General features: G+C 38.8%; 2 protein-coding genes across 2 annotated transcripts in view; one reads left to right on the top strand and one right to left on the bottom strand.

Annotated features, from left to right (window-relative positions):
* Positions 1-11414, top strand: part of LOC136837435 (pentatricopeptide repeat-containing protein 2, mitochondrial-like) — a 34152-nt gene extending 22738 nt beyond the window's left edge. Inside the window, exons 7-8 of the mRNA XM_067102214.1 lie at positions 8195-8302; positions 11204-11414. Of these exons, the coding sequence (XP_066958315.1) occupies positions 8195-8302; positions 11204-11374 (279 nt within the window). The 3' untranslated portion in view covers positions 11375-11414. The remainder of the gene's footprint in view (positions 1-8194; positions 8303-11203) is intronic.
* A 230-nt stretch (positions 11415-11644) lies between these two features.
* On the bottom strand, positions 11645-25560 carry LOC136837436 (peptidyl-prolyl cis-trans isomerase 5-like). The gene is made up of 5 exons (XM_067102215.1): positions 25330-25560; positions 24061-24228; positions 17293-17500; positions 12055-12239; positions 11645-11910 (listed from the first exon to the last, which is right to left on the bottom strand). Exons 2-5 carry the CDS (start codon positions 24160-24162, stop codon positions 11776-11778), a joined length of 630 nt encoding a protein of 209 aa, XP_066958316.1. The 5' UTR covers positions 24163-24228; positions 25330-25560; the 3' UTR covers positions 11645-11775.
* Between the last annotated feature and the right edge of the window lie 1502 nt (positions 25561-27062).

Raw genomic sequence — 27062 nt, 5'->3', positions numbered from 1 at the left:
GTCGAAGGGATTTTTCGTTGACAGACTAATAAAGTAGATAATATAATGGTGCAGTTAGAGGTTAAACAGCCAGCCAGGTAATTATTCAGTTAGGATGGTGAGAATGGTCAGGAAGCCTTTGTTTCCTGTGCAGTTGATTCTTTGGCACCAGGCATCATGGCAAAAAGCGGCACCAACCATTCCTCTGGTATGGAACAGCTTTAGAGGAGTTGAAACTTTTTATCTCAAGGAGCAGGGGTTTCTGCTGCCACCACTTCTGCTTCCCAAGGATTTCCCTCTAATGAGCCGGAAGCTCATGATATTGACTCTGATGCTGATGATGAGCAGGTAGCATTTCAGCTTTTCAGAGACTGATTAAGGTCTGTGCTAGCAAATTTCCTGATTTCTTTTGAGGAACCAGTAGTTCAGGATTCGATGTCCCTTTGGACTGTTAAGCTGGAACCTAAGGAGATCCCCTTCTGTCTCCAAACGTGGTAAATTGGCACTAAGCAGATTTGACACAGTGGCTAAGTTGCTTTATCAGAAAGTTTCTTTGAGAAGTTCTTCCTCTTTTCTTCCCCTCTTTATGTGAAACTAGGCTGTCGCAGGATTTCCCTCTGTCTTCTATTAGACACCAATTTTTCTTGATACTGGATGTGAATAAAAAGAGATTGGTTTCCTCAGGGAAGTTGTATTAACTACTTTGGGGTTAGAGTTTTTGCTCACTCGGTTTTCCACGTTACAGAGGTAATGTCTTAATCAGAAATGGTTATAGCAACCAAAGACAAAATAGCAAGAGAGATCATTTCTGCTCTTCCTTAAGAGAAATAGCACTTGGGGAACAATTCAGTGGATTTTTTGGGCTGCTTCGGTAGAGCAGTGTCAGACTCCCTTGGGGAGGGTGTGCATGCCTTTACTATTGTGATTGTCAAGCATAGGGAACACTTGTTTTCTTTTTTCTTTTCTGGCTCCCTCTGTCTCTTCGACTCATAGGGCTGATGATATTGCTCATCACCCCTTACATTCTTTATTGGACACCGCGGCATTAGGTACAATAGTGCAAGATGGGGAGAAAGCGGAAACCAGATCTCTGTTGCATTGCTCTCAAACATTTAAGCTTACACAGCCATGGCAGCAGCCATTTCCTCAAGTCAATGCAAAGTTTCAAGGTTTCCCCAAAGCAAAAGGGGTAAGTCATTGGTACCCTCAAGCCAACCCTTTCGGGCTTTCAAGAAGAACAGTAAGCGTCCTATAAAAAATCCAGCTCCTGTTAAGAACTGATACATCAAGCCCTCAGCCCCTAGTAGGAGGGAGGTTGAGCCTCTTTTATTTGGTTTGGCAGGATCTGGAGGCAGATCCCTGGGTGGTGGAGGTACTGAAGGAGTGATACAGCATTGCCTTCTTTTCCCAGCCTCCTCTAGCCAGTTCTTCAAAATGAGAAGTTCCAGATCCTGTGTCAGGAAGTAGGCTCTCCTTTGCTAAAAGGAGCTGTGGAAATAGTCTTGGATTCATTGCCAGGGTTCTAAATCACCTGTTTCTGGTACCACAAGCTTTGGGAGGATGGAGACCCATACTGGATGTCTCAAGTTGAACTGCTTCGTTCACCTGACTGTTCACCATGGATTCCTTGAGTTCAGTTTTAGTGGCAATTCAGCAAGGAGATTGGATGGTATCATCAGATCTGATGGATGGATACTTCCATGTACCAGTTCATCTAAATTCAAGGCAATAGCAGTTTGTTGTTCAGCGCAAGGTGTACCAGTTTTGGGTGATGTGCTTCGGTCTGAGCTCAGCTCCTCAAGTTTTTACAAGAGTCCTGTTGTAGTTGGGCAGGTGAGCTCACCTGTTAGGCATTCGGTTGTTTCTCTACCTTGATGATTGGCTGATTCTAGCATCCACTTTAAAGGGGAGCCTGAGGACAAGAGGTACTTTTAAAGTTGACAAGTATGTTGAGAATACTGATAAATGTTTCAAAATCCAATGTAATACCAACTCAAAACCTTTGTTACCTGGGAATGTTTCTGGATACCTAGAATTTCTTGGTTTCTCTGAGGAGAAACATATAGACAACTTTCCTTTAATTCTAGAAGAATTTCTATCCAAGAAACGGTTGTCCTTGTCAGGACACATGACATCACTAGAGAAGCTGGTTCTTGGTGCCAGGCTGAGAATGAGGCAGACTCAATTCTTTCTCAAGAGGCATTGGAAGAGGTAAGTTCAGCTGGACCCTGTTAAAAATTCAAGTCTCAAGGGAATTTGAGGATAATCAAAGATGTTGGATCCATCGACCTTGGTCGTTGCAGGGAATTTCTCATTGTAGCATATTAATCAGTTAGAGATGTTTGCAGTGTGGAAGGCCCTTCTGGCATTGGAGGATTTACTACTGTGAAAAAAAATCTAGCACTCTTTTCAGACAAGTCAGCAGTTCTGGCATATCTGATCAATGAAGGAGGCACAAGTCGGAAGCTTTGTTCCTCCTTTCGAGTCGCATTCTTGCTTGGTCAGAGGAAAGGAAGATCCTTCTGTTGTTCCATTTTGTTTCAGGAAAAATGAACATTGTGGCAGGCCAGCTGAGTAGGAAGAACCAGATTCTGTCTTCTGAATGGACCTTGCATCCACAAGTTCTAGGAGGTTCAGCAACTGCCTGCCAGCGTACTGCTCTCCAGTTCAGGATCCTCAAGCTTGGGCAGTCAACACAATGCTTTTAGATTGGTCTTATTTAGACCTGTATGCTTTTCCCCCATTTCTATTATTATACATTGGGTGCTAGCTAAAAATTCATTTAACATTACATTATTATAAACAGAATAAGGCATGATAGTGATTATCCCAGTGTTTGGTAACTATCTTTTATATTGTCTTTGTTAAAGCCAGAAAAGAATAAATTTTTAACATCCCATTACCAGCCAATTGTTCTGAGATTTTGCCAGTATTAGACTGGTCTAGTACAGTACCCTGTACAGTGTATAGAAAAGAAGGCATCTTCACCTCTGCTCAGTGTGGCTTTCATCAAATGCATTCCACAACTGATGTACATTACTACTCGTCTTGAAAATTCAGTATGCAGTGTCATGTGTCTGTATTTTTTGACGCTTAAAAAGCATATGGTACTGCTTGGAGGCATGGGATCCTTACAGATATTTATGACTCAGGCCTTTGAGTGGAATTGCAATTGCTTATTGAACCATTTTTAGCTTGTTGCTTCATTCAGGTTCAAGTTGGCAATACCTTATCCAAAAGACTTCAAGGAGTTCTGCAAGGGAGTGTATGGAATGTGACCTTGTTTGCACTGGCGATTAATGCGATCTTTTTTGTCATTCCTAAGACATTCTGTACACCTTATATCTGGATGAGCACAAGATCCAGTTCAGAAATTGACTGAATTGTAAATTGAGCAGATTTGAATGGCTTCAAGTTTTCATCAGGCAAGACTGTAACTATTCACTTCCGCTGAATCTGTGGAATACACCCCAATCCAGATATTTGCTGAAAGGGCCAAAGGATTCCTTGAAATTAAGGCTGTTGATTTTCAAAAATTATCAAACACAAGATGCAGTTTTAGAATTTTATTATGAAATCATTCATTGTAAAATATAATTTTATATAAGTGACTTACCAAGCAATTACATACAGTAGCTACTAGCTTCCTACCATGGCAGTCCAAAAATTCAAATTTCGCGGTGGCACCACCATTGCTAATGTAGGTGACAGGGTCCCGCCCAGTATTGGGACTGACAGGTACAACTCAGCAGGAAACTTCAGTTCATTTTCTGCCGGCTCCCGATCAACGTCAGTGGTTTTTGGACAGTCCCTTTCATTATTTTTTCAAATTTTTTGTTCCAGTATTGGTGAAGTATTTGAATTTTGTGTGACCTTTTTTCGATTAGTTATTTGTTAGCTTTGGTTAACATAATGCCTAATTAAGATGTCAGATTCTAGTTTTAGTGTTCAGTTTTGTACTGAGGGTTGCAAGACTAGATTAGTTAAAGTGACTTACGATTCTCACACTAATGTGATTCAAATGTAGGGGGCAGGAATGTAATAGGGAGATTTACATGTCCAGAATGCCAGGAATGGGATGACCATCAGTGGAAGGTTTTTAGATCTCATTCAGATAAGCTTGATAGAAATAGAAAGAGGAAGGTGGCTCTTAGAGCCAAAAATAGAGCTAGTATAGAGGCTATTCCTTTGCCTTCACTGGTCGAGGGTAGTGCTGTTTCTTCCCCTCTTATCCCTTCTTTGTCTCCTTTCCTTAGCCCTCCTGCAGTCTTACCTGCATACTTCTTTACCCAGTTCCCATGCTTCTGATCTCAACACCATTGCCAGTCTTGAATCTCGGTTCGATAAAAAGTTTGAGTTCCTGGCCAATACAGTAACGGAAGTAGGTATGTCTTTCAAAGCTTTTGTAGACAAACCTTCGAGTGTACCCAGTGCAAGTGCAGTGCAGAGTGAGAGTGTTGTGCTTTCCAAGGAGGTGGCTGTCTGTCCTACCAGTGCTCCTAGACGAAGGTCCCTGTCCTGCTCCCCTGCACCGGGGAGAAGACGTACCGGAGGTTGAAGGGAGGCTGGTAGGGTTTACCCAAGGGCAGTCACTCCCGCTGTCGAGTCTGTTGCCCAGTCCCAGGCTGTGGCAGGGCGTCACTAGAAAGGCATCTCTTTTAGTGCTCATCGTCTGTCTTCGGATTCTGAGGACTCTTTGTCTGATGGGAGGCGTCGTTGGCATCGTTCTTCCGCCTCCCGTCCTTTGAGGAGGCATTCTGCTGGTGTGGACAGCTCTCCGCCTCCTATTGAGAAGTTTAAGGAGGTCACTGTGAGTCCCCAACCCTCCTGCAGCTTCGCTGTTCCTCCTCCTTCTGTTTCGTCAGTGCAGTATCGACAGTCGACTTGAGACAGTCTGGAGTCTCTCAGATCTGGAGAATATACGGTTTTGTCGCCAAAGCGCTCAGACCCTCATTGTAAGTGCTCGTCACCCCAGCCTAAGTACTCTTGGGTGCCTGAGCTCTTACCCTCTCCTGAGCGCCTGGCGCCAGCTAAGCCAACTCAGGCTTCTGCACCAGCTCATTCGGTGCCAACTGTGGACCGCTCTGCGCCTCCTCTGAAGCTCTTGGTGCCATCATCCCCTCGTCTACTTGCATCGACTCAAGAGGGTTCTTCATTAGCCCCGGTTCGGCACCAGCTAGAGGACCTGATGAGTTTCTTGAAGAAGAAGAGTTGCCAAGAATGCGGAAGCCTATCTTTTGCCTATCTTGTCTGATGAGGAAGAAGATGACCATGATTCTGCCCCTTCCTCCGCTTATTCGAGCCTTCTCAGGTTCTTTTTAGCTAACTTCCCTGACTTTTTCCAGTCTGTGACTCTGGATTTGCCCGCATCAACCTTCTAATGAGGAAGCAAACAAGCGATTTTTGCCTCCCCAAGTTAGTCCTCTCCTCTTCCTTGAAGAGAGCCTTGAAAGAGGTTGACGAGTGGTTGGCTTCTAAGAGGGACCCAGGCAAGGACGACTTTCGATGGTGGTTATCAGAGGAAAGACTTCAGGAAGGGATCTCTCTCCCTCTGAACCCCAGCCCAGAATTCTTTTCCGATGCTTCAGATCAAGTTGCGGAGCTCTGCTGGGAACTCGGAAGGTCTCCAGGACGTGGACATTGGACCAGAAGTCGCTGCACATCAATGTCAGAGAATTAAAAGCATGTGCCTCCAAGCATTTGCTCCGCTAGTCTCCGGGAAAATCGTAGTGATCTACTAGTACAACACCACAGCTCTGTCCTATGTCCACAAACAGGGAGGCACCCACTCCTTCACTCTCCACGAGGCAGGGAAGGACCACCTTCTCTGAGCAGAGCAGGCACAAGTCAAGATTCTCCCTTGCTTCATTCATGGAAAAATGAATGTCCTGGCGGATGAGCTGAGCCGTGGTCACCAGGTATTGCTGACAGAGCGGACCTTAGACTCCAAAGTCTGCAGCGATCTGTGGAAGCTTTGGGGCAAGCCCTCTATAGGTCTCTTTGCAACGTCGAGGAACAATCTCCTTCCTCTGTTTTGCTCCCCAGCCCCAGACCCTCTAGCGTGGGTGACAGATGCTATGCTTTTGGACTGGACGGGCCTCAATGTTTATGCCCTCCCTCCCTTTGGGTTGATCCGAGACGTGCTGAACAAGCTCATGTCTCATCGAAATGTCTCGATGACTCTCATCACTCCATTCTGGCCAAGAAAAGAATGGTTTCCGGACCTGCTGTGACTGCCTGTGGACTTTCAGAGGCTGCTTCCACAATAACAGTTGCTGCTCAAACAGCCCCATTTTGTCAGGTATCATCAAGGATTGTCCCGCTCTGGCCCTGACAAGATTCAGACTGTCAGGAGCTTCGTCAGAGCAAAAAGGTTTTCGTGAAGGGCTGCAGAAGCTATTGCTAGATGTCAAAGAGCTTCTTCTAGCAGGCTCTACCAGTCCAAGTGGACAGTGTTCAGAAGATGGCGTGGACAGAATAACATCTCTTCTTCTGAAGCCTCTGTGAGCCAGATAGTGGACTCCTTACTCTTCTTGAGGACCTCAAGGAGATTGTCACCCTCTATGATTAAGGGCTACAGTGCTATGCTTGGCTCAGTATTCAAGCATAGAGGCCTTACCTGTCCACAAATCAGGATATTAGCAATCTCATTTAGTTTTTTGATACTTCTAAAATAGACAATCCCGGTATACTCTCTTGGAACTTGGATGTCATTTTTAAGTGGCTCTCAAGCTCCTCCTTTGAAACTCTATGTTCAGCCTCTTTTAAGTCTCTCACTAAGAAGACTCTTCCTGTTAGCTCTGGCTACAGCGAGCCGAGTTAGCGAGCTCCAAGCTATCAACAAGAAAGTTGGGTTTGCGCAAAGCATTGCACTATGCTCTCTCTAGCTTGGTTTCCTCACTAAGAATGAGGATGTTTCCCACCCCTGGCCCGCTCGTTCGTTATTAAGAGCCTGGAGGACATTGTCAGGCCAGAGGAAGAGGAGAGACTTCTTTGCCCTGTGAGGGGCTTGCGGTACTACCTCCGCAAGACTGAGAAGATCAGGGGTCCCTCCGAACAACCTCTGGTGTTCCATGAGTGTTCCATGAAGAACCCTTCGTGCCCACTTTCTAAGAATGCTCTCTCTTTTTTCCTGAGGAGTCTGATCTCGGAAGTGCATTCTCAGGTTCAAGAGGACAACTTCTCAATCCTGAATGTTAAAGCTTATGAGGTTCGAGACGTTGCCACTTCTCTTGCTTTTCAACAAATGTCCTTGTCTTCAGTTCTACAATCAACATTTTGGAGGTCTAAATCCATGCTTGCTTTGCACCACCTTCAGGATGTTAAAGCGGTGTTTTAAAATTGTAGTATGGTAGGGCTTTATCTGTGGCTGGCATGGTGTTGGGAGAGGAAGCCTAGGGGGCTCTCTGTCCCTCTACTGTCTCCTTGCCTTGTTGTAAGGTTGTTGAGTTAAGGGAAGCCGGGGGGTACAATGTACCTGGAGTACCCACCAGTTTTATGGTTGGGATGTTGGTTTTTTGGTTTTTAATTGTGCTTGTAGGTGACACCGTTGGTTTTTATTCTGGTCTGTTCCAAGGGCAAGGGTACTCTTTCTGTCTTTGTCAGCCATCTGTGAACTTCCATGGCTGCAAAGTACCCACTGAAGTAGGGGATACTCTTGGCCATCCTGCCACAACCTTTACTGGTTAAGATGAGCTCCGACCAGAGGCGGTAATTACCTGCAGCAGCTCTCTTACCAGGTAGGGTACAGCAAGCATTGCGCCAGTGCTAGCAAACTTTCTAGTTCAAAGTCATTATCTTTATTAATGTTTTGGATTAGATTATGTCCAGGTATCCCACCTCCTCTCAATGTGGAGTCAGCTGTGTAATTGCTTGTAAGTCACTTAATATAAAAATGACATTGTTATGACAAAATAAAGTTTTATATATACTTACCAAGCAATTACATAATCAGAGCCCACCCTCCTTCCCCACAGATGGACATCAGGGCTCAAACAAATTGAAGTTTCATGCTGAGTTGTACTTGTCAGCCCTGATAGTGGGCGGGACCCTGTCACCTACACTAGCGATGGTGGTGCCACAGCGAAATTTGAATTTTTGGACTGCTGTGGTAGGAAGCTAGTAGCTATGTACAGTAATTGCTTGGTAAATATATATATAAAACTTTATTTTATCATAGAAGTGTTTTATATTTTTGAAACTCCTTAAATTCCAGATAGAGAGAGTAGAACAAGCTGTAAAAAATGCTGGTGATAAAGAGCTTATAGCAGAATACAATAACATAGCAAAAGGTCTTGAAGGAAATGGCCACATATCTGAAAAGGTAAGTTTTGTTATTTGTGCATTTTTTCTCAAAAATGGTAAAAAAAGTCATCTGAAATATTGATATAAAACCCTTCTTTAAAAGATTTCTAAAATATTCATCTTGTTTTACTGATTTGCACACTAGAAAGGACATTAAACATAGTTATAGCTTATTTAGGTACATTGCATACTGATCAGCACTCAGTTTTGTTATGGCAGCAGAAAGACAATAAGATATTTTTAACATTTAACTTCGGTTTTTAAACTTCATGTAAAATGTGTTGGTATGTGCTATGTTTTTCAAAAGTACCTTGGCTTCTGGAATTTTTTATGTTATTTCTTGATTTTATATTTAGTAAAGTGCTCACATTGTGGTACGATAAATCTTACAGAATATTGTAATAATGCTTGGTGGTCACCAAAACAACCAACAGGAAATTTAATAAACCCATTACAGTAGTTGCACCATAGATAAACAATTTAAACAAAGGCTAGTGATGTGTTTGTCATTTGTCATTAAGTTGCACAGAAAATTTAAATATCACTTAGTAATACCACCTGTGGGAAGAAATGCTATTTACGCACTCCAGGAGAACTCAGAAATATTAGAAAGAGGCTTAATAACAAGTATATACAAAACAGTGATGTTCATAAGAATGTCAGTCTCAGGGTACTTAGTGTAGCTTTCACATTTTTGAAAAATAATTGAGGGACGCCAAGGAGTTGTGAGACTAAGTGATAAAAACAGTTTGCCAGTATAGTATTCTAATGCTTACTGTATTGTTCCTGTTATTGGAAGCACGTTTAATTTTCATACATAATGTTCTTCAAATGCATGTATATTTTGTTGATATCTTGAGTTTAAAAATAATTGTGTTGAATGATTTATCTACAGAATATATATGCCAGTTCTGAAGATTTACAACTGTATGAAATATTATTTTTTTTATGTACTGTATAACTGTTTTCATTTGAAATTTAATTACTATGTGGTAATACTACAAGTATGAGTGATATAAAACAAGCTTGATACACACAAACAAAATACTAGTAATTTATTTTTTAAATTTGGTCAGTACAGGTAGTTAATTACTAATCCAGCATCATTGGGACTAGGGTACTGAATTTCTGTAGTGATTTTGCTGGATCACAGAGTGATTAGGTTAGAATATACTTAATTACTACCCCAAGTGGCAATGAAATCGATGAAGTAAAGTTTATATATCCTGCCTATTGGGCAGGTTCCATTTTTGCTAGTAATGTCTCTCAATTGCTTTTTTATTGATTAAAAAATGTTATTGTATTTTTGTAACTGATTTTAGGTACATTTAAATAACAAACAAATAAGAATTATTTTATTGCTGTTTATGGATTCATATTGAGAATATGTATGTACTGTAACAGTTAGAAGTGGCCTGATGGTTGTTATGAGGCCAACACTGAGAGGAAGAATTTTCCCCCAAAGCTGAACAGATCAGTGATCAAAATAGCATCTGTTTAAAAAAAAAAAAAACTAGCAATGGAGGAAAAAGACATCGAGAAGAGGGATCTTTGTTTAAATGCATTACCTCGGGTGCAACCTAGTTGAAGGAGAATAAAATAAAAAAAAAGTACCCTTAAGCAATAATCTGACTGCAGCCATGACAAGTAAAGTAACTGTGCAAATTAATTTTCAGTGAAATTGTACTTTCCTGGAAATATTGAATCAACAGTTTTTTCACTTTAGTAAATTAGTGTATTTTGATGTTTAGTTGTGAAGGAATGCCACATAGTTAAGATGTAGCAATATTTAAGCCTTATTAAAAATGACCATTGTTAAAAACTCTTAAAAGGCAGTCACATACTAATGCATAAAAATTCTGTATTTAAATGAGTTTATAGTTTTGAAAATGAATTTAGATATTAGTTTCAGAAGTTATAAAAAAATGAATTATCTTGAAGTTTGTAATGAAGGCCATTGGGCTCAAGTATGTCACTACCCAAAATTATAGCACGAGGTTTCAGGCGCAGGCCATACATTCTGTTGCATATACGGTACAGTTGGAACACTGCACCAGGATATGCACAGCCTACCACGGGAAACTCACGCTGGTGCACGACAGGCTATCGTCTGAAATGGTGTGTGTGGTAAATGTGGTCCATTCTCAGTAGAGGATTTCTGTTCATTATTTAAAGTGGCTTCTTTCACTTCTCCGTCCACTACCTCATTACCACAAACTCCCATGAAGGGGATCCCAGCAGAAATTAATGGTTTTTTGCCAACAAGAACTGTGATAGGTCAGGAAGGACCTATCACACCTGAGCTTTTAATGCATTTGTAGATCAAGCTTTTATTATCTATTTCCTAATGAAAGGGTCCTGATTGAAAGAGCATACCATGTGTTGGGCAGATATGGGTCTATCATAATGGCCAGTACACTGGGGCCCTGCTACTTCCAAAATGAAATTATGGGTCAACTTGGTGAGGTATATAGGACTAAACATTCTGCTTTGATATCCAAAATAAGTTCCAAACCCTATTTTGTAACTACACCAAATACAGAGGCACAGTCCGATAACTTAGCTGGTAGTAGTAGCCACGATTATCCCTACATTGTACAGCACATCCAACACACCATTTTCTGACCTTCAACCAACTATTAACAACTTCCTGTTAACTGATATGCTTGAGGTTTCATTTAGTAATGTACACTATAATCTGTGTGTAATAAATAGTGTAACAATGCTATATTATTAGGATGTTAAAAGTAGATTATTAGGATGTTAAAAGTAGATCTCTTGAAGGGCTAGCTTGAATAGTGGGACAATTCTCTCCACAGGATTGCAAAATATGCATCAAACTTTAAACAGGAATTGCACATTTAGTTCTTATTGATAGAATAACTGATATGCATAATATATAAATTTTAAATTTTTTCAGACTTTGGATGAATACATATGTGAACCTATTGAACAGTTGCCATCGAGGACTTCTAAATTAAATGATCGCAGAGATAGAGCGATGCTTGCTGCTTCCTTTAATCGAAATCGTGGTGCACAATGGCACGGTAACAGAAACAGAAGTAGACCAGGACTAATGGATATGGAATAAGGTGGTTAATATTTGTACAGTAAATTTGGCATTCTGTTCTTTTGCTGTGTTTTATTCAGATACCTTTATGAGTTTTGCCTCCTCCACACAACTGCAAATTATACCTTTAGATATTATAAAAACTGTTGAAGTTACAAGTAATTAATTACAGGGTTTATGAATTAGTTTTGCCCTCTTCACACAGCTGCAAATTATTTTTTTAAAGATTACAGTATCAATAAAACCTTTGTAATTAAGAGAAGTTATTTCACATGGTTAACAAAACAAAAATAACTTTTGTAAAAACTTTTATTAGCTAAATACTGTAATCAAACATCTGAAAATGACCCTGCAAAATCAACAGGTTTAAACACTATTCCTCAGTACATTTATACTTGTGCCAGAGGAAAAACAACATTTCACTACTCTATAGCATCTGATCTTGCTACAGCAAATGGTTGCTCAACAGCATCCTCCCCAGAATCGACTATCTTCACCTCGTTTACAGGACGGTCACGACCATCTGTCTGTGTGTTCTCAATTGCTTTCACAACATCCTGGAAGTATTAGGAAAAATCATTAAACTCCTCACACTATAACCTTTTATCTTTAACTTGCTTTAACTTTCATACTATAAAACAATATCAAACTTGGCTTTAACTTTCATATTATAAAACAACATCAAACGCTAAATCACATACCATTCCTTTGATAATTTTCCCAAAGACAACATGTCTTCCATCCAACCAAGGAGTCTTTTTGGTGGTGATGAAAAACTGAGATCCATTGGTGTCCTTTCCAGCATTTGCCATAGATAACCATCCTACTCCATAATGCTTAAGCTTGAAGTTTTCATCAGGAAATCTATCACCATAGATGCTTCTACCTGTAAATATTTAATAAAACTACTAAGCCAGGCCATAAGAATATCTTTCAACAAGCAACTCACATTTTTTTAAACCAGTGTTCAACAGTTCACAGGTTGTAACATCCACAGGTTTTGACTTGAAAGACCCACAGATAAAGAATACTGACTAAAAAAGTTCTACAAAGTTCTAGAGCAAAACTGCAATTATTTTAAGTTCTAAAAGAGCAAACATGACTCCTTATAAGTTCAGTAACTATTAACAATTAAATAAAAATTAATTTGACAGGCTAGCCTTGTGCTAATAAGAGGCTCTTGTTCTAGGGAAGAAATGCAAAGAACTTCAAAACACACATTATTTAAAAGGACTATACTTTGAAAATTTTAAATTTTAAAATTGGGCAACTATGCTTTAATGGTTTGCAACCAAATGAAATATGTTGAAGGGGAACATGTTCTTTTTATAGCATGAAGTAAAAGCAATTTGGCAGAGAAGACCGTACGCATGGAAATCTTGGATTATCACATTTTGGGAACAAATAATAAAAAATATTCCAAAATCCAGTGAGCTTAACTTGTGGTATGTTTATCTTGTTTATGTGGTACATTGCTGTGGTGTGATTGTTAGGTAACGGACAACTTGAATCTTGCAATTGAAAAATTTTATATTGTACATTCATGTGCATAAGTTGCTATAACAGATCATGCAATTTCAATTCTCTATATTTTCATGTTAACACCTACAATTAAGAATATATTTTTTCAAATTGGAACAGTTAAGAATATTTTTTTTTTCACACTGGGACAGAACTAAAAATCAATGTATGTATTCGATGTCAGTTATATTTCACAGTAAAGTGTTGTTCAGTCAACTGTATGTGCTAGCACAAGCACTTAGTCGTTTAAGATGCTGGCAAATGTAGTTATCTTCCCAGAAATATATTCTGAATTCATGTTGAGTAAATTAGAAATATAATACATCCTACTTGAAATTTTCAAGCTATTATTTACTTATTTTCTGTTTAAATATTTAACAATGGTAAATGAAATATACGTACATAAGGAAGACCAATGGAGACTTCCTCAAAGGTTCTGTCATTCATTTAGATTATTTCTTAAATTTTACATTTATTTGAATGATAAAAACTGAATAATAAGAAAGGCTGGTTAATGTTTACCAGTGACAAAAGTGCAAAGGGAAGATGAAGCAATTTAATGTAGATTACTTCTGGGTGGTTAGGTCATTAATGCATACCACTTTTAGGATAAAAATTCTCTGATGCATTTTCATATTAATTATCTTTGTGATATAGCTGTGTGGTTGTTGAAGGCTAGTAAAAAGGTATTTAACTAGTAGCTGATGAGTGAGGGGGTGGGGCCTACCTAATTCACTCAGTAAGAGTGTATTTATATTGAACAACTGGGGGCAAATGCCAGGTTAGTTAGTGTTGGAATCAAGATAAAAACAGGTTTGTAAACCTAGGAAAAATGCAAATTACATTATAAATATGCCATCTGAGAATAGGGGTGGGGCCTCGGGAACTGTACTCCACCTGTGATGGAAGTATTGTCAAGAGAAAATGACTGGTGTTGATGTCCCACCTGGAAATGTCAGCTTCTCAGTAATGTATGTAAACAAGGAGACATTCAAATGTGCTCTATCATCCTGGCCCCCTTTTAAAAAAAGAGACAGGTCCAACTAACAAAAACAAGGGTCACTGGTTGCTAAGCAAAAGATAAAAGGAGGAAAAGATCGTTTAACATCTTTCTTTCACCACCATTACCTTTGGCAAGATGCTATTCATGAGGCTCACTCACATTACAGTTGGCTCCCTCACCAAGTGACTTATGCCCACTTGATGACTTTACCAAAGCCAGAAGAGATTGTGTTTTGGACAACTCAGTTTTGTGCTTGCCAGTACTCATGAACAGTCACCGACACTCGGACCTAAGATATTAAGTCATATGCAGGGTATGGAAACAGCGGCAGCCACTTCTTAATCACCTACAGTATTGAAGAGAGTGGATTGAGAAAAGTTACCTCTAAGAACAAATGAGAATGAGGAGGACTCTCATCCCTCTTGAATGCCACACTAATAGAAGAGATTACACAGTTCATCCGGGAAGGGACAACTCGACACTACTGACTCACCACCAGCCAACTCGGCGCAGGACAACTAAACGTCATGACAACTCACCACAAGCCAAGTCAGCGCTAATGAGCATTTCAGAACAACAGTTTGGTTGTCATCTTGCCAGAAGACTGCGAACAGAGCTGGGGATGGAGCACCCCACAATATGGAGATTCATTACAGGCTGCAGAAATTGCAAAGAAACTGGAGATCCATTACAGGACTGCAGAAGGTGCAAAGAAACAGATACATTTTTTGAGCAGTTAATTGGAGGTCATCCCCTCCCTAAGGTATGAAGGCAGAAGATAGAATTTTGCAAACTGTTTCTTCTGTTTCACAATGATCTCCCACTGAATATTTGAGAGGAGTTGCATAAAATTTCTCAGTAAAATTTTAAATTTAACTTTAATTATGTAATAAAATTACTTAATACTGTAAATTAATTCTGTCTTTAAAAAATCAACCCTAGTCGTGTAGTTGGTGGTGGTAAGTCTTCCGGCACCAAGGCTCATCTACCCTCATCTCTGATGCTAAGGCTATAAGGAACGAATTTCTGTAGCATCCTTCAAGGGCTTGTATGGTGCCTTGGTGAGACAGACGAAAACCTCATTCCACCTAGAGGTATGAGTTTGCTGGGTGGGCAAAACTGTTGAAGGCTCTTTGGGAGCAGGGAGACCTCTACTGAGCAAAAAGGTACTTTCCTTATGATGACCTGGGAAAGGTCTCAGCAATAGCCTTTAACTTCATTAAAAAAAAGGCAGCTTATCTTGCAGAGGTAGACCAGAAACTCTGCAAGATGCTGATAGTGGCTCTGATTGGAGAAAGACCCCTCTGATGATACCAACCATAGAAGATGGCTTACTTTGCAAGGCAAATAGTTGCAGCTGCCAAGGCAGTTTTGGCAATAGAGTTAGTTCTCTCGGCATCTAAACAAAAGACGACTCCACAGATCTGTACACCACTCTGCTTGAGGCCAACACGGAGCTACCAGTTATTTGGAGATTGGAGTGACTAGCACACACTTGATCCTTGATGGGTCAGACATACTGGCAGATAAGTTAACCCTCAAGGTTGTCCCAAGGGTGTTGATTGATTATGAAATTTAGGTCTTGAAGACCAAGCACCGGAACCCATCAGGACTATTCAGCGCAGCAATGCAGATGAAATATATAAATTAATGATGTGACTGCTAATGAAAAGGTGAATGATAACATACTGTACTAGTAAAATTCAGTGTTAAAATATGAACATAAAGAGTAAAGAACGATATTAGATAAAACCCATAAGAAATAAATGTATAAAACTTTTATGGAAGGTGTCCTCCAATGCAGCGCAGAAGTCTGGCACTGATAAGCAAAACAACAGGACCTTCCTTCTTTAGCAGAAAGACAAGTCTATTGCTGGGGTTTCCCAACCCAACGTGCAGGAGAGAGAACTCTGTCTTAATGGTCTGTGAGAAATGGGAGGGTGTCAGTCCTTGAAGTTTAGTCTGTATCAGTCCCAAAGGACACAGATCACCCAAGGCTTCGCCCCTTCCAGCTGAAAACAGCTTGCAAGACTGAAAGGGCTGAGATGACTCTTGACCCCTTCTGAAGACGACGACTGCAAGGAACCTGATGGGACCTTGAAAAAGGCCAGTCCTTTTCCAAAGCAGAGGCGGCATAACTGTTACCAAAGGCTTGGCTGCAGTGTCGTTCCTGGGTCTTCAAGGAACCTTAAAGAAAACTACAACAGAAAGTATGTCAATTCTCAGTTTATCCACTGCTACATCATCCCGATGTCTTAAATAATAGCAAGGAGGAATCCAGTTCCAATCCATTCCAACGTGCAAGCTAACCTCACTCTTGTCATAACTAGTCTTAAATCTTCCGAGGTTATGAATGTGCACTTTCAAGACCAGGTTAGCTCACAGGTATGTGAACTGGCAGAAACAGGTCAATGTACTTTCCCTGAGACCAACAAACTAGGAACTTTACCTTATCCTCATCTGAAAAGACTACAAAAAGTCGTAAATTCGAAATTCTAACCACAATGTGGCCTGGAACAAAGCGTTTTGGTTTTACAATGCTTGGCTAACGACATCATTAACCAGATTTTTGGTGCCTCTACTGCCTACAGAACTACCAGGGGTGTGAGGCTGGAACTGAAGAAAGAGCAATGGGTTTAGCATGTATACCACACATGCAACCCAGTTTTTTTTTTGTCTAGCCTACTCATACCCTCCTCGGTCTGAGCAAGGGACATCAACCCAGTAGCAGCAGCAGACTACAGGGCTGGTACAAAACAGAAACGGATGACACTGGAGGTGTGCTACCCTTGGAAGACACTTATAGAATGGGCTCAAGTGTATCATCAAAAGCTGCATGCATGTAGCACACTCTTACTGAAGTCAAGGATATCTCTGCCGATCACGCTTTCCAGAACAAGATATCAGGCACCATCATTCCAATCAATCACAGTAGGTACAGTTCCAAAAACAGGCCAAAATCAAACAAGCAAAAAACAGCAGCATGATAAAAGCACTATTCAGTATGACTGCACATGAATCCAGGAGCAGAAATGATGCTTCTACGAGTTGGTGGGCCCTTATCCCCATACTCACTTCGACATAACTAACTTGTTACCAAGCTTCACTGATTGGATCAGCTATTACCAAAGGCATTCACAAACGAGACTGCGTATTTTTGTAAGAACAAATAGCAAAATGGCATATCCAGACCTGGTCTCCTTCCAAAGTCTATGATTAGTTAGCCTCCACTATAATACTGTTCTAAGCAAGGAAATGTTCATAGTATTTCTAATTTACCTGATTTCTTGTTAAATTTACCATAAAGTACTGTTTGGTACACTTAAAATTACACATAGGACCAGTGTACATTAAAAATACTGTACTCCATGAATACAAAAATTAACTATACTTGACGCCAGAATACTAAACTCACCTCCAGTGCCGTCTCCTTTAGTGAAGTCACCTCCTTGAATCATGAAATCCTTAATAACTCTATGGAAAACAGATCCTTTGTAACCTTCCCCAGGAGGGTTTATTGCTAGCTGTCTGAAGTTTTCTGCAGTTTTGGGAACAGTTGCTCCAAAAAGACCAATCTCAATACGGCCCTGGGGTTCTCCACCAATAGTTATGTCAAACCATACCTGATGGATAAAAAAAAAGTTACATTACACAATATATATACACATATATACACACACACACACACTGATATTCAAGTTTTGAGAGCAATTTCTGATTAAAACCTGGGAAAAACATGGACCTATGCTTCAGAAGTCACAAGCAATAATTTTTTTTAATGAATAAATGACAAAACCCATTAACACAAAACTCGTCCTGATACTGGAGCTCAGGCCTCGTACTTAACCAACCTGGTACTATCAACACTATTTTTACATGATTTTGGTTGTAATTTGACAATCTGCTACTGTTGTACTAGGTTTCTATGATGATTAAGTACTGTATAGTGGCAGGTAGGTTGCAAGGTTTCAAACACACTGCAATGTTTATTAGTGGGAATCAATATAAAACTTATAAAATAAAAACCTATATACACACAGAAAAGGCTCTAAAACAGCAGAGCCAGTTTGCCCCTTTGAGTCACACTACAGTACTGTACTCATTAACTTGTGGCTTTCCTTTATAGGATCATCATAACCCACTACACAGTGGGGGAGTTGTGAATGTACAGTACATGCATACCAAACAGCAATAGTCTTTGAATACTGACCAGGATTTGACAGATATACAGTCCTGATTATTCCTAAAACTAATTTTGCCACGAGCTTATTGACCTTCTCATGCCAGGGAGTAAAGAACACGTAACACTTAAAGACCATTATCGACGCTTTATTTTTAAATACCACAGTAAATTTAGTCCTACCCTTAGCTTTGCTTGTGTGATGTCAAGACTTTCACCAACCATTCAGTTAACTGTTGACCATAAAAGTTGCCAGATTCCTACTGAACATAGGTATAAAAATAGCATAACTGTAAGCCTTCCTTCTGCAGGGGGGCGGGGCCAAGGAGGCTTTTGCATCCTTTAGTTGAGCAATGATTGAAGATTTTTTAAATTTTTATTTTGTAATTTTGTGGTATAAATATTCATTTTGTAATTTTGTGGAGATAATGGATTTGTTATCAAATAGTAATTTCAAGATAGATAATTGAGATGACAGTGACAAGAGTAATATTGGTATTTACGTTAGCATGCATATGATTGTTAAAATACTGACATTTGTACACCCATTCAGCCAATTAATAACAGTTGTATGTTTATATATTTCAGGTGTTTCTTCAGTAGCTAAGGAGTAATTTTGGCATGAAAAAATTTGGAACCTCAGAAAACATTATACTGAAGCATTCCAAACATGAGAAGTTGTTTGGGGATATTTAACTACCAATTTTCAAGTGTCTTGTATTTTATTATTGATTACATTATTAATCTGCAACAGAAGGAAATTCAACCATGTATAACACCAGGTAAAAAGGTAAAATGTGTTTTTTCACCTGTTTAGATGTTTAGTGAGTTTTCATATGCAGCATTGCCAACTTTAAAACTGCTAGATTCAGAATTATTAACAGCTACACTGTGGAGTTGCTAGTTGACTCTACTTGCAGTGATGTGTACCGAAATTCCAAACACCAACTGCACATGAAATATTTGTTAACTTTTTTTTTAATTTATCTTTACCATTTTGCAATGCTGGTATTTAACATGGATGTTACAACAGTAACAATGGCTTTTGATTGACAAAAAAATACGTACAAGATTTTTATACTAGGACATGCTATTAATGAACATGGTAATTCACCGCGATGTTATGTTGCAGGCTTGTACTGCACTTCCGGTCAAGTGTAAAAATGACAACCGCAACCAAATTGAGGTTTTGAAAATGCATGACAACAAATTTTAGATTTATGGCTATAGTGAACTGGGAAGATGTTTACAAACATGCACACAACCAGATATGAAGCCTGCCTACAATAAAACACAAGCAGCTCATCCTTTACAGATAAACCAAACTTTTTGTGGCATAATTTCACTGCGCTAAGTCAACATCTAGTTGTGTATGAGTGCTGAGAAAGGTGAAGATCTTGCTCTCCAGTGGTGATGACCCTACGTGGTGATCTACCCTTCAGTCATCACTCTCTCAAGCCTATTCTTGCAAGCCACCCTTGTAGCAGCTAACATAACTGTTGTATTTTGCCCTAAACATAAGGCTCAAGCCTTTCTGGGCAAAACTGTGAGCTGAGTCCTTTGTAATGCCTCAATCATGCTTTCCAGAGCCTAAATTGTTTTCAATGGCCTTCAGACCCAGAAAAGTAAAAACTTTGCTTCTGGAACTTGACAGTTACGGTGGCACTGACTTAACAGGAATTTCTTCCAGAATAATGTAGATTTCATTGCTCCAAAGATTAGTACTGCACTATTTAACAAAAGTTAGTTTGACTTGAAAGTTTTCCTACAGTTTTCCTTGTTTGGAGGACAGGGAAAAGGGCCTCAGTCCACCTCATAACTCCCATGTATGTGTGTTGAAGAAAATAACCTGTACCAGAGTTACAATTTGATTTCATAAAGGCCTTGGTACTTTTGATGACCTCTTGCCAATATCTACTGTCTTGCAAAGTTTTCAAGTGTCTTGTATTTTATTATTGATTACATTATTAATCTGCAACAGAAGGAAATTCAACCATGTATAACACCAGGTAAAAAGGTAAATGTGTTTTTCACCTGTTTAGATGTTTAGTGAGTTTTCATATGCAGCATTGCCAACTTTAAAACTGCTAGATTCAGAATTATTAACAGCTACACTGTGGAGTTGCTAGTTGACTCTACTTGCAGTGATGTGTACCGAAATTCCAAACACCAACTGCACATGAAATATTTGTTAACTTTTTTTTTAATTTATCTTTACCATTTTGCAATGCTGGTATTTAACATGGATGTTACAACAGTAACAATGGCTTTTGATGAAGCCGTGACAAAATACGTACAAGATTTTTATACTAGGACATGCTATTAATGAACATGGTAATTCACCGCGATGTTATGTTGCAGGCTTGTACTGCACTTCCCGGTCAAGTGTAAAAATGACAACCGGCAACCAAATTGGAGGTTTTGAAAATGCATGACAACAAATTTTAGATTTATGGCTATAGTGAACTGGGAAGATGTTTACAAACATGCACACAACCAGATATGAAGCCTGCCTACAATAAAACACAAGCAGCTCATCCTTTACAGATAAACCAAACTTTTTGTGGCATAATTTCACTGCGCTAAGTCAACATCTAGTTGTGTATGAGTGCTGAGAAAGGTGAAGATCTTGCTCTCCAGTGGTGATGACCCTACGTGGTGATCTACCCTTCAGTCATCACTCTCTCAAGCCTATTCTTGCAAGCCACCCTTGTAGCAGCTAACATAACTGTTGTATTTTGCCCTAAACATAAGGCTCAAGCCTTTCTGGGCAAAACTGTGAGCTGAGTCCTTTGTAATGCCTCAATCATGCTTTCCAGAGCCTAAATTGTTTTCAATGGCCTTCAGACCCAGAAAAGTAAAAACTTTGCTTCTGGAACTTGACAGTTACGGTGGCACTGACTCTAACAGGAATTTCTTCCAGAATAATGTAGATTTCATTGCTCCAAAGATTAGTACTGCACTATTTAACAAAAGTTAGTTTGACTTGAAAGTTTTCCTACAGTTTTCCTTGTTTGGAGGACAGGGAACCGAAGGGCCTCAGTCCACCTCATAACTCCCATGTATGTGTGTTGAAGAAAATAACCTGTACCAGAGTTACAATTTGGATTTCATAAAGGCCTTGGTACTTTTGATGACCTCTTGCCAATATCTACTGTCTTGCAAAGTTTTCTTGGGGTGCAGAGGCATTGCAGTGTTCCATATGAGGGTTCATAGGTACGCATGACTGGTTCATATTTCAGTGTAACCTTTGACCGTGAGAAGAATAAAGCATTTATCTACTAGCTAAGACTACTTGGGAGCTGGTTGATCTTTTATTAATATTAGAAATGAAGTTTTTAATAGGCAGAACCCAAAGGGTCTGTGCTGATGGCTACTTATCTATACTAGTGACATGTGGCAAGGTATGGAGAACTAATTTATAGGCTACGTTAATGATGTTGCTTCTCTAGCTGCTGTTCCTTTTCCATGCATTAAGTCTGTGGTTACAGAATCCTTGTGTAGCAATCTAGCAAGTATTCATGAGACAAGCAGGTTTTGGGGCATGAAGCTAGATCCTCCTGGATCTCAAAGAATGATAGTTGATGCAGAAAACTTCTTGCCCTTATATTCTGATTTACAAATAAATGGTACAGTTTCAAATGTTAGTGACTTGGAAAATTGTAGATGTAACTTATATGAAACTGACTAGAGGCATATATTTAAAACTGCTTCCTGTTTCTCAAAAAGTTGGTGGTACAGTATCTTGCATTGATGTTTTCAAATGTTTTGTAATGAAGCTATTATATCTAAGCATTTTTACTTTTTTTTCCCCCTTGGCTGATGTCCCGTTCTCCAGTGTGGTTTTTGGCTGCTAACTCCCATCTAAAACTCAAAAGGGTTTTGTCACCAGTCAAGTTTACTTGCAAAATCTCAATGGTGACTTGTGGCACAGATGTAAAGCGAGTTCGTTATATTTGTTGCATAAACTGTACTGCAGCAACAAACATACTCTGCACTCTCCTTAACCTGACCTAGCTAAAACTGAAATACTAGGAAAGGCAGTTTTCTGATATCAAGTTTAATACTACTCAGCTGGCTAGCTTTATTTTGGCTACATCTAAAATGTAGAATAATTGCCTACTGCAGTTATGGAGTCTTTTGATCTCCAAATGTTTGGGCGAGGAGCAAATTCATCCCTACTTTCTGCTGATATCTCCTGAAATCAGGTGTTGGTTTTATTTTGTATTCCCTCATATATAATTGTTCACCACCTTTTCTTTTAACTTCTCGCTTGGCAGCCTGATTGCCCTTTGGTCCCCTTGTGGGTCTATAGTCTGCTGACTTTGTTCATAAAGGTTTTCAGTTGCATCAAGAAAAAAAATCAGTTTTGAATACTGCAATGTTGCCACATTTTGCTGGGTTCCTGTGACTTTTTCAGCTTTTTTACACTATCTCTTTTTCTGCTTATCTTCATGCAATGGCCTTCTTTTAAATGGAAGCTTCCTTGGTTAAGTTACAGCTTTCTTATTTTCTCTCAATATTAAGGCACTTCCCATAAAGGATAGCTCCCCATCCAAAAAAAAAAAAAAACAGTGCAGCATTCATACATACTACTGGAATATCCAGAACAGTAAGAAAAAATCCAGCCTCCCCACACAAAGTCTATGCATCTCTTACAATGTATGTCCACTCTCACTTCCCCGGACGGCAAAAGACATTTTAATACCTCTTCCCTTCTAACTCTTCCAAACTGTATATTACACCTATTGCCCAAGATTGGGTCAGGAAGTTAAGTCAGGACACATGTGCGTAAATGCCTTGCCTATATTTTCATGCTTTATAAATTTCTGTGCCTCTTATTGTTAACGTGCATGTGCAAGGTATTTTAGAGACAGATTATATTTTGACGTACATTTCAACCAAGGTGACCTGTACACTGCAATTAAATCTGGTTTTCCCCACTAAGGTCACAAAGTATTATTGGACTAAAAAATCTGATAAGATTTTTGGGGTTACATCTTTTTTTTTATGCAAAATATTCCACATCTCTTAAAATTAAATGAACAAAACTCCATGCAGACCTGTTCTGCAGAATTACCCATGCATTAATGAGGTTTGGTCTGCATTTTAAAGCCTAACCACACAGTAAATTGATAAATTCCTTAGCTCTCATACTTGGAGCTAAAAAGATTTGAAAATTACTAATAAAGTAATAATGATACTACAAAAAATAATGCTCTTCCTTTCCACATGAAAAAAAAAAAAGGCTGGGTTGCTGTTCACTACCCTAGTAGCCTATCATAGTGAGTTTGGTAGATCTCACATGTTTAATTTGAAAAGTAAAAATATGGTAAAAGCACACAAGAATTTCCCTGGGTTGCAGACAGCATAAAAGCAGACCGAATAACATTTCAACTAACGACTGGGAAGTTTTCAAAATTTTGAAATGTGGCCAAATCAAGTTGAACGATTATATCTGAAATACCCCGATACTACTACTACTACTGGGAGTAACTTAAGAACATCTAGAAAATATTCAAATGCACAAGGGGCTTCGTTGTTTAATAGCCTTTAGGATAGAACTGAGTAGTAGCTCCGCGGCGGCGATTTCTTTAGTAATTAATAGTTTAAGATAGATTAAAGCCCAAGAGCGTCTTTAAGATGGGGGTTCAACCGTACACAAAGGTACTGCAAAGCTTTTCAGACTTTTTTTTTATCTTTATTTATTTATTTATTTATTTACTCCTAGGGCAGCCAACCAGCGACCCAGTGGGCGTACGCATCACTTTAACCAAGGCAGCCTGGACTTAGGTCACCGAGATCAGCGTGATTAATGATGAATACACAGGTCAAAGCGTTAACACAAGAGCCCCAAGAGCAAGCCTCGTCTAAATTCGACCGGACGCAGCAAATTTCGTGCGGCCTCCATCACGAAACGGAACTCGCCAGCGACAAAAGTGAGTCAACGGGCTCACTGACCATGTTTTCTGCGGTCGGAAAACTTCACTCAACTTCCCTTACCTTGTTTGTGACTTTGGGGCCTTTGTCTGCGTTCTGGCCGTCGGTTTTCTTGAAAACCGTGAAGACGATGAAGACCGTCGCAAGCACCCCTAACGCCTTCATGGTGAGTTTGACTATTCTACCGGTCGACCCCAGCTTTTCAAGCCACCTCGACAACGCCGCTAGACGCTGTCATGGAACCGAGTGTCAATAAAACAGGTTGGAAGGTAGCGGCTTGTGCTACATTCTATAATTTCTCCTCCGTACGCTTCATTCAGCACATTTTGATCTTATTTCGACATCAACCGTGATAAAATACAAGTACAATCAATGTAATCCCTCCAAATGGAAAATAATTCCATCTTATAGTAAAAGATGCTACTTTTGACGTCAGATTATTAGCAAAACCCTTGTAAACATGGTAAACCTGCAACCCCGCTAGTGTTCATGCCTTACTGATAAAATCCAACGTAAGTTTCTTATTCTTACAAGAAAAAATATGTGAAATAAATCATTGTCTCAAATATAAGCACCTAAAACCTTGAAAAATCTAGAAATATGTCAAAATTACTAAACGTACATCTAAACGGGATCTGAGAACTACACACATGGGAAATTGCGATTGGTGCTTTTGCTAATGTTGCCATTCGCCAGTATGTTTTGTTTGCTAAGGAAATAATTCGAAAAAAACAGCAATGAAGCTTCAGTTTCTTATCAAAACTGGGGTCAGAACTGAACATTTAAAGATAGTCATAGAGTTTACACGAATTTAGGAAGAGGGAGCAAAATCCCACTATAATTATGATAAAGCAAGCAAGATTTTATATGTAGACGCTAGACACACCCTTTCTCGCCTGGCAAGCACGAACATCACCACTTTGCAAGAAACCCCTACATGCCAAGCTTGACAACTTTTTTTTTTTATTTGTGAAGCGAACAAAGCATTCTTAATATCATCCGATAAGTGTATGCTATTTTCACTTGGTAGGAATTTCATAATTTAACTGGTTAATCATCAGTTTAAATTCATCATGCGTGAATTTGTCAACTCAGACCTTAATTTACAATCCAACTTTTCACATTCGTCAACGCAAATGAAACCTACATGCTACTGTCGTTGAAAATTTCTACGACAATTACTGCGATCTAAGAGGAAAAAGAATAGATATTAGCATGGCTAAACGGACAAGCTGCACCCAGATTTGCAAATCAACGGCCGCAAAACAAAACAAACATGCACACGTATAAATAAATAAATGAATAAATAAACAACAACGCAGTCAGAATTACCTTTCTGAAGCATTCTAAGTCCTAGGAGCAGTCTGTCTACAGTATCAAGAATGAGATGGTCGGGTAGAAAGAGTATCATCAGGTAGCTGGCGTAAAAATAAGTTCCACTGCGGCAGTTTGGTAATTAGATGATATTGATGAATTTTAAGGCATGTACTTAGGGGGTAAATTTTTAGTTCTAGTGCTTCAGACTGTTACACATAGGCCATGTAACAATTCCCACCTCCGAATGAACTTTGATGTCTGCGTTTCTTGTTCGTTCATGCGGGATAAAGTCAGAAATTAAAAACAAACCACCACATTCATCAATTGCATAGTCGTAGTTAACCCAGACACCTATTTGAGGTCTCTGGTTAACCGTAAAATTCACCCTTTTCCATGAGTCAATATAATTTTTCATAAAAAAATAACGTTGTAACCGTCCTTATATAAATTTAGCCTTTTTTCCTTTTTTGTAAATTAACTTTATAAACAAGGAAGTTTTGATTATATAAAAATAGTTTCCTTGTTTTGATTATATAAAAATAGTACAGTCTCCAATTGTCTACTTTAGCTAAGAATACCATCCGTAAGGATGCAGTTTACCCCTCTCGACAGCTTATACAAGCACTTATAAAGTTGTAGCTACCAAAATTCATTATTTTTTGTTACAGAAATTCCAATTGGTTGACTGAGCAGTCCATCCGATATAATTGCTTGATAGTTGTTCCAGTAATCACAGATACATAAGATTAATTTACTGAGACGTGTAACTCTTATAAATCTAGCCGTGCTCTTCCCAAGATTTTTGTTATAGTTATGCATGGGTTCGCCTTAAATTTGATAACCGTGCCACACTCACATAAAAGCTACAGCAGTCATATTATATATCACTGCTGTGGCTTTTATCACTGTATATATATATATATATATATATATATATATATATATATATATATATATATATATATATATATATATGATTTATTTGTTTATTTTAGTCATTCATGTTACTTTTGAATTTAGACTTTAAAAATTCTTGGGAAAAAATTCGATACTGGCACCAACTGTGATAACTGTAACTAGTCATAGACTAGAATTTTTTATGTATACTTTTTCTTTAAATTCATCTCCTCTGTTTTATTCATGTAGTCTTTCGGACAAGCACATACATAAATTATATATATATATATATATATATATATATATATATATATATATATTTTTATTATATATATATATATATATATATATATATATATATATATATATATATATGTATATATGTGTGTGTGTGTGTGTGTATTTATATATATATTATATATATATATATATATATATATATATATATATATATATATATATATATATATATATATATATATATATATAAAATAAGACTAAAATAATAAATAAAAACATTATCATAGTAAGCGATGATTTTCCTATGACCCAGGGGCCATGTGAGCAGGCCATATCCAGACTAAGGTCCTCCAAAGACCAAGTCGAGCCTCATTAAAATTTGATACTAATTACAGGCACGGGAAAATCTCCAAACGCCACAAATTCTGAGATGTTTTGCTGGTATACTTATATGAATATTCAGTCGATATATTGACCACTGCAATATCACGTACCCATAAACGTATTATGGCACGAAAGTTACATAACAAGACGCTGGGAAAACACATGATCAGCATTTTGATGTAGCAAAACAAAATCAGAATGTGCAACCAAGAACTGGAAAATTATAC

The sequence above is a fragment of the Macrobrachium rosenbergii genome, chromosome 59 (assembly GCF_040412425.1).
Source record: "Macrobrachium rosenbergii isolate ZJJX-2024 chromosome 59, ASM4041242v1, whole genome shotgun sequence".
Classification (NCBI taxonomy): Eukaryota; Metazoa; Arthropoda; class Malacostraca; order Decapoda; family Palaemonidae; genus Macrobrachium; species Macrobrachium rosenbergii.
The sequence above is the reverse complement of the archived record's forward strand: the minus strand, read 5'-3'. Positions and strand labels throughout refer to the sequence as shown.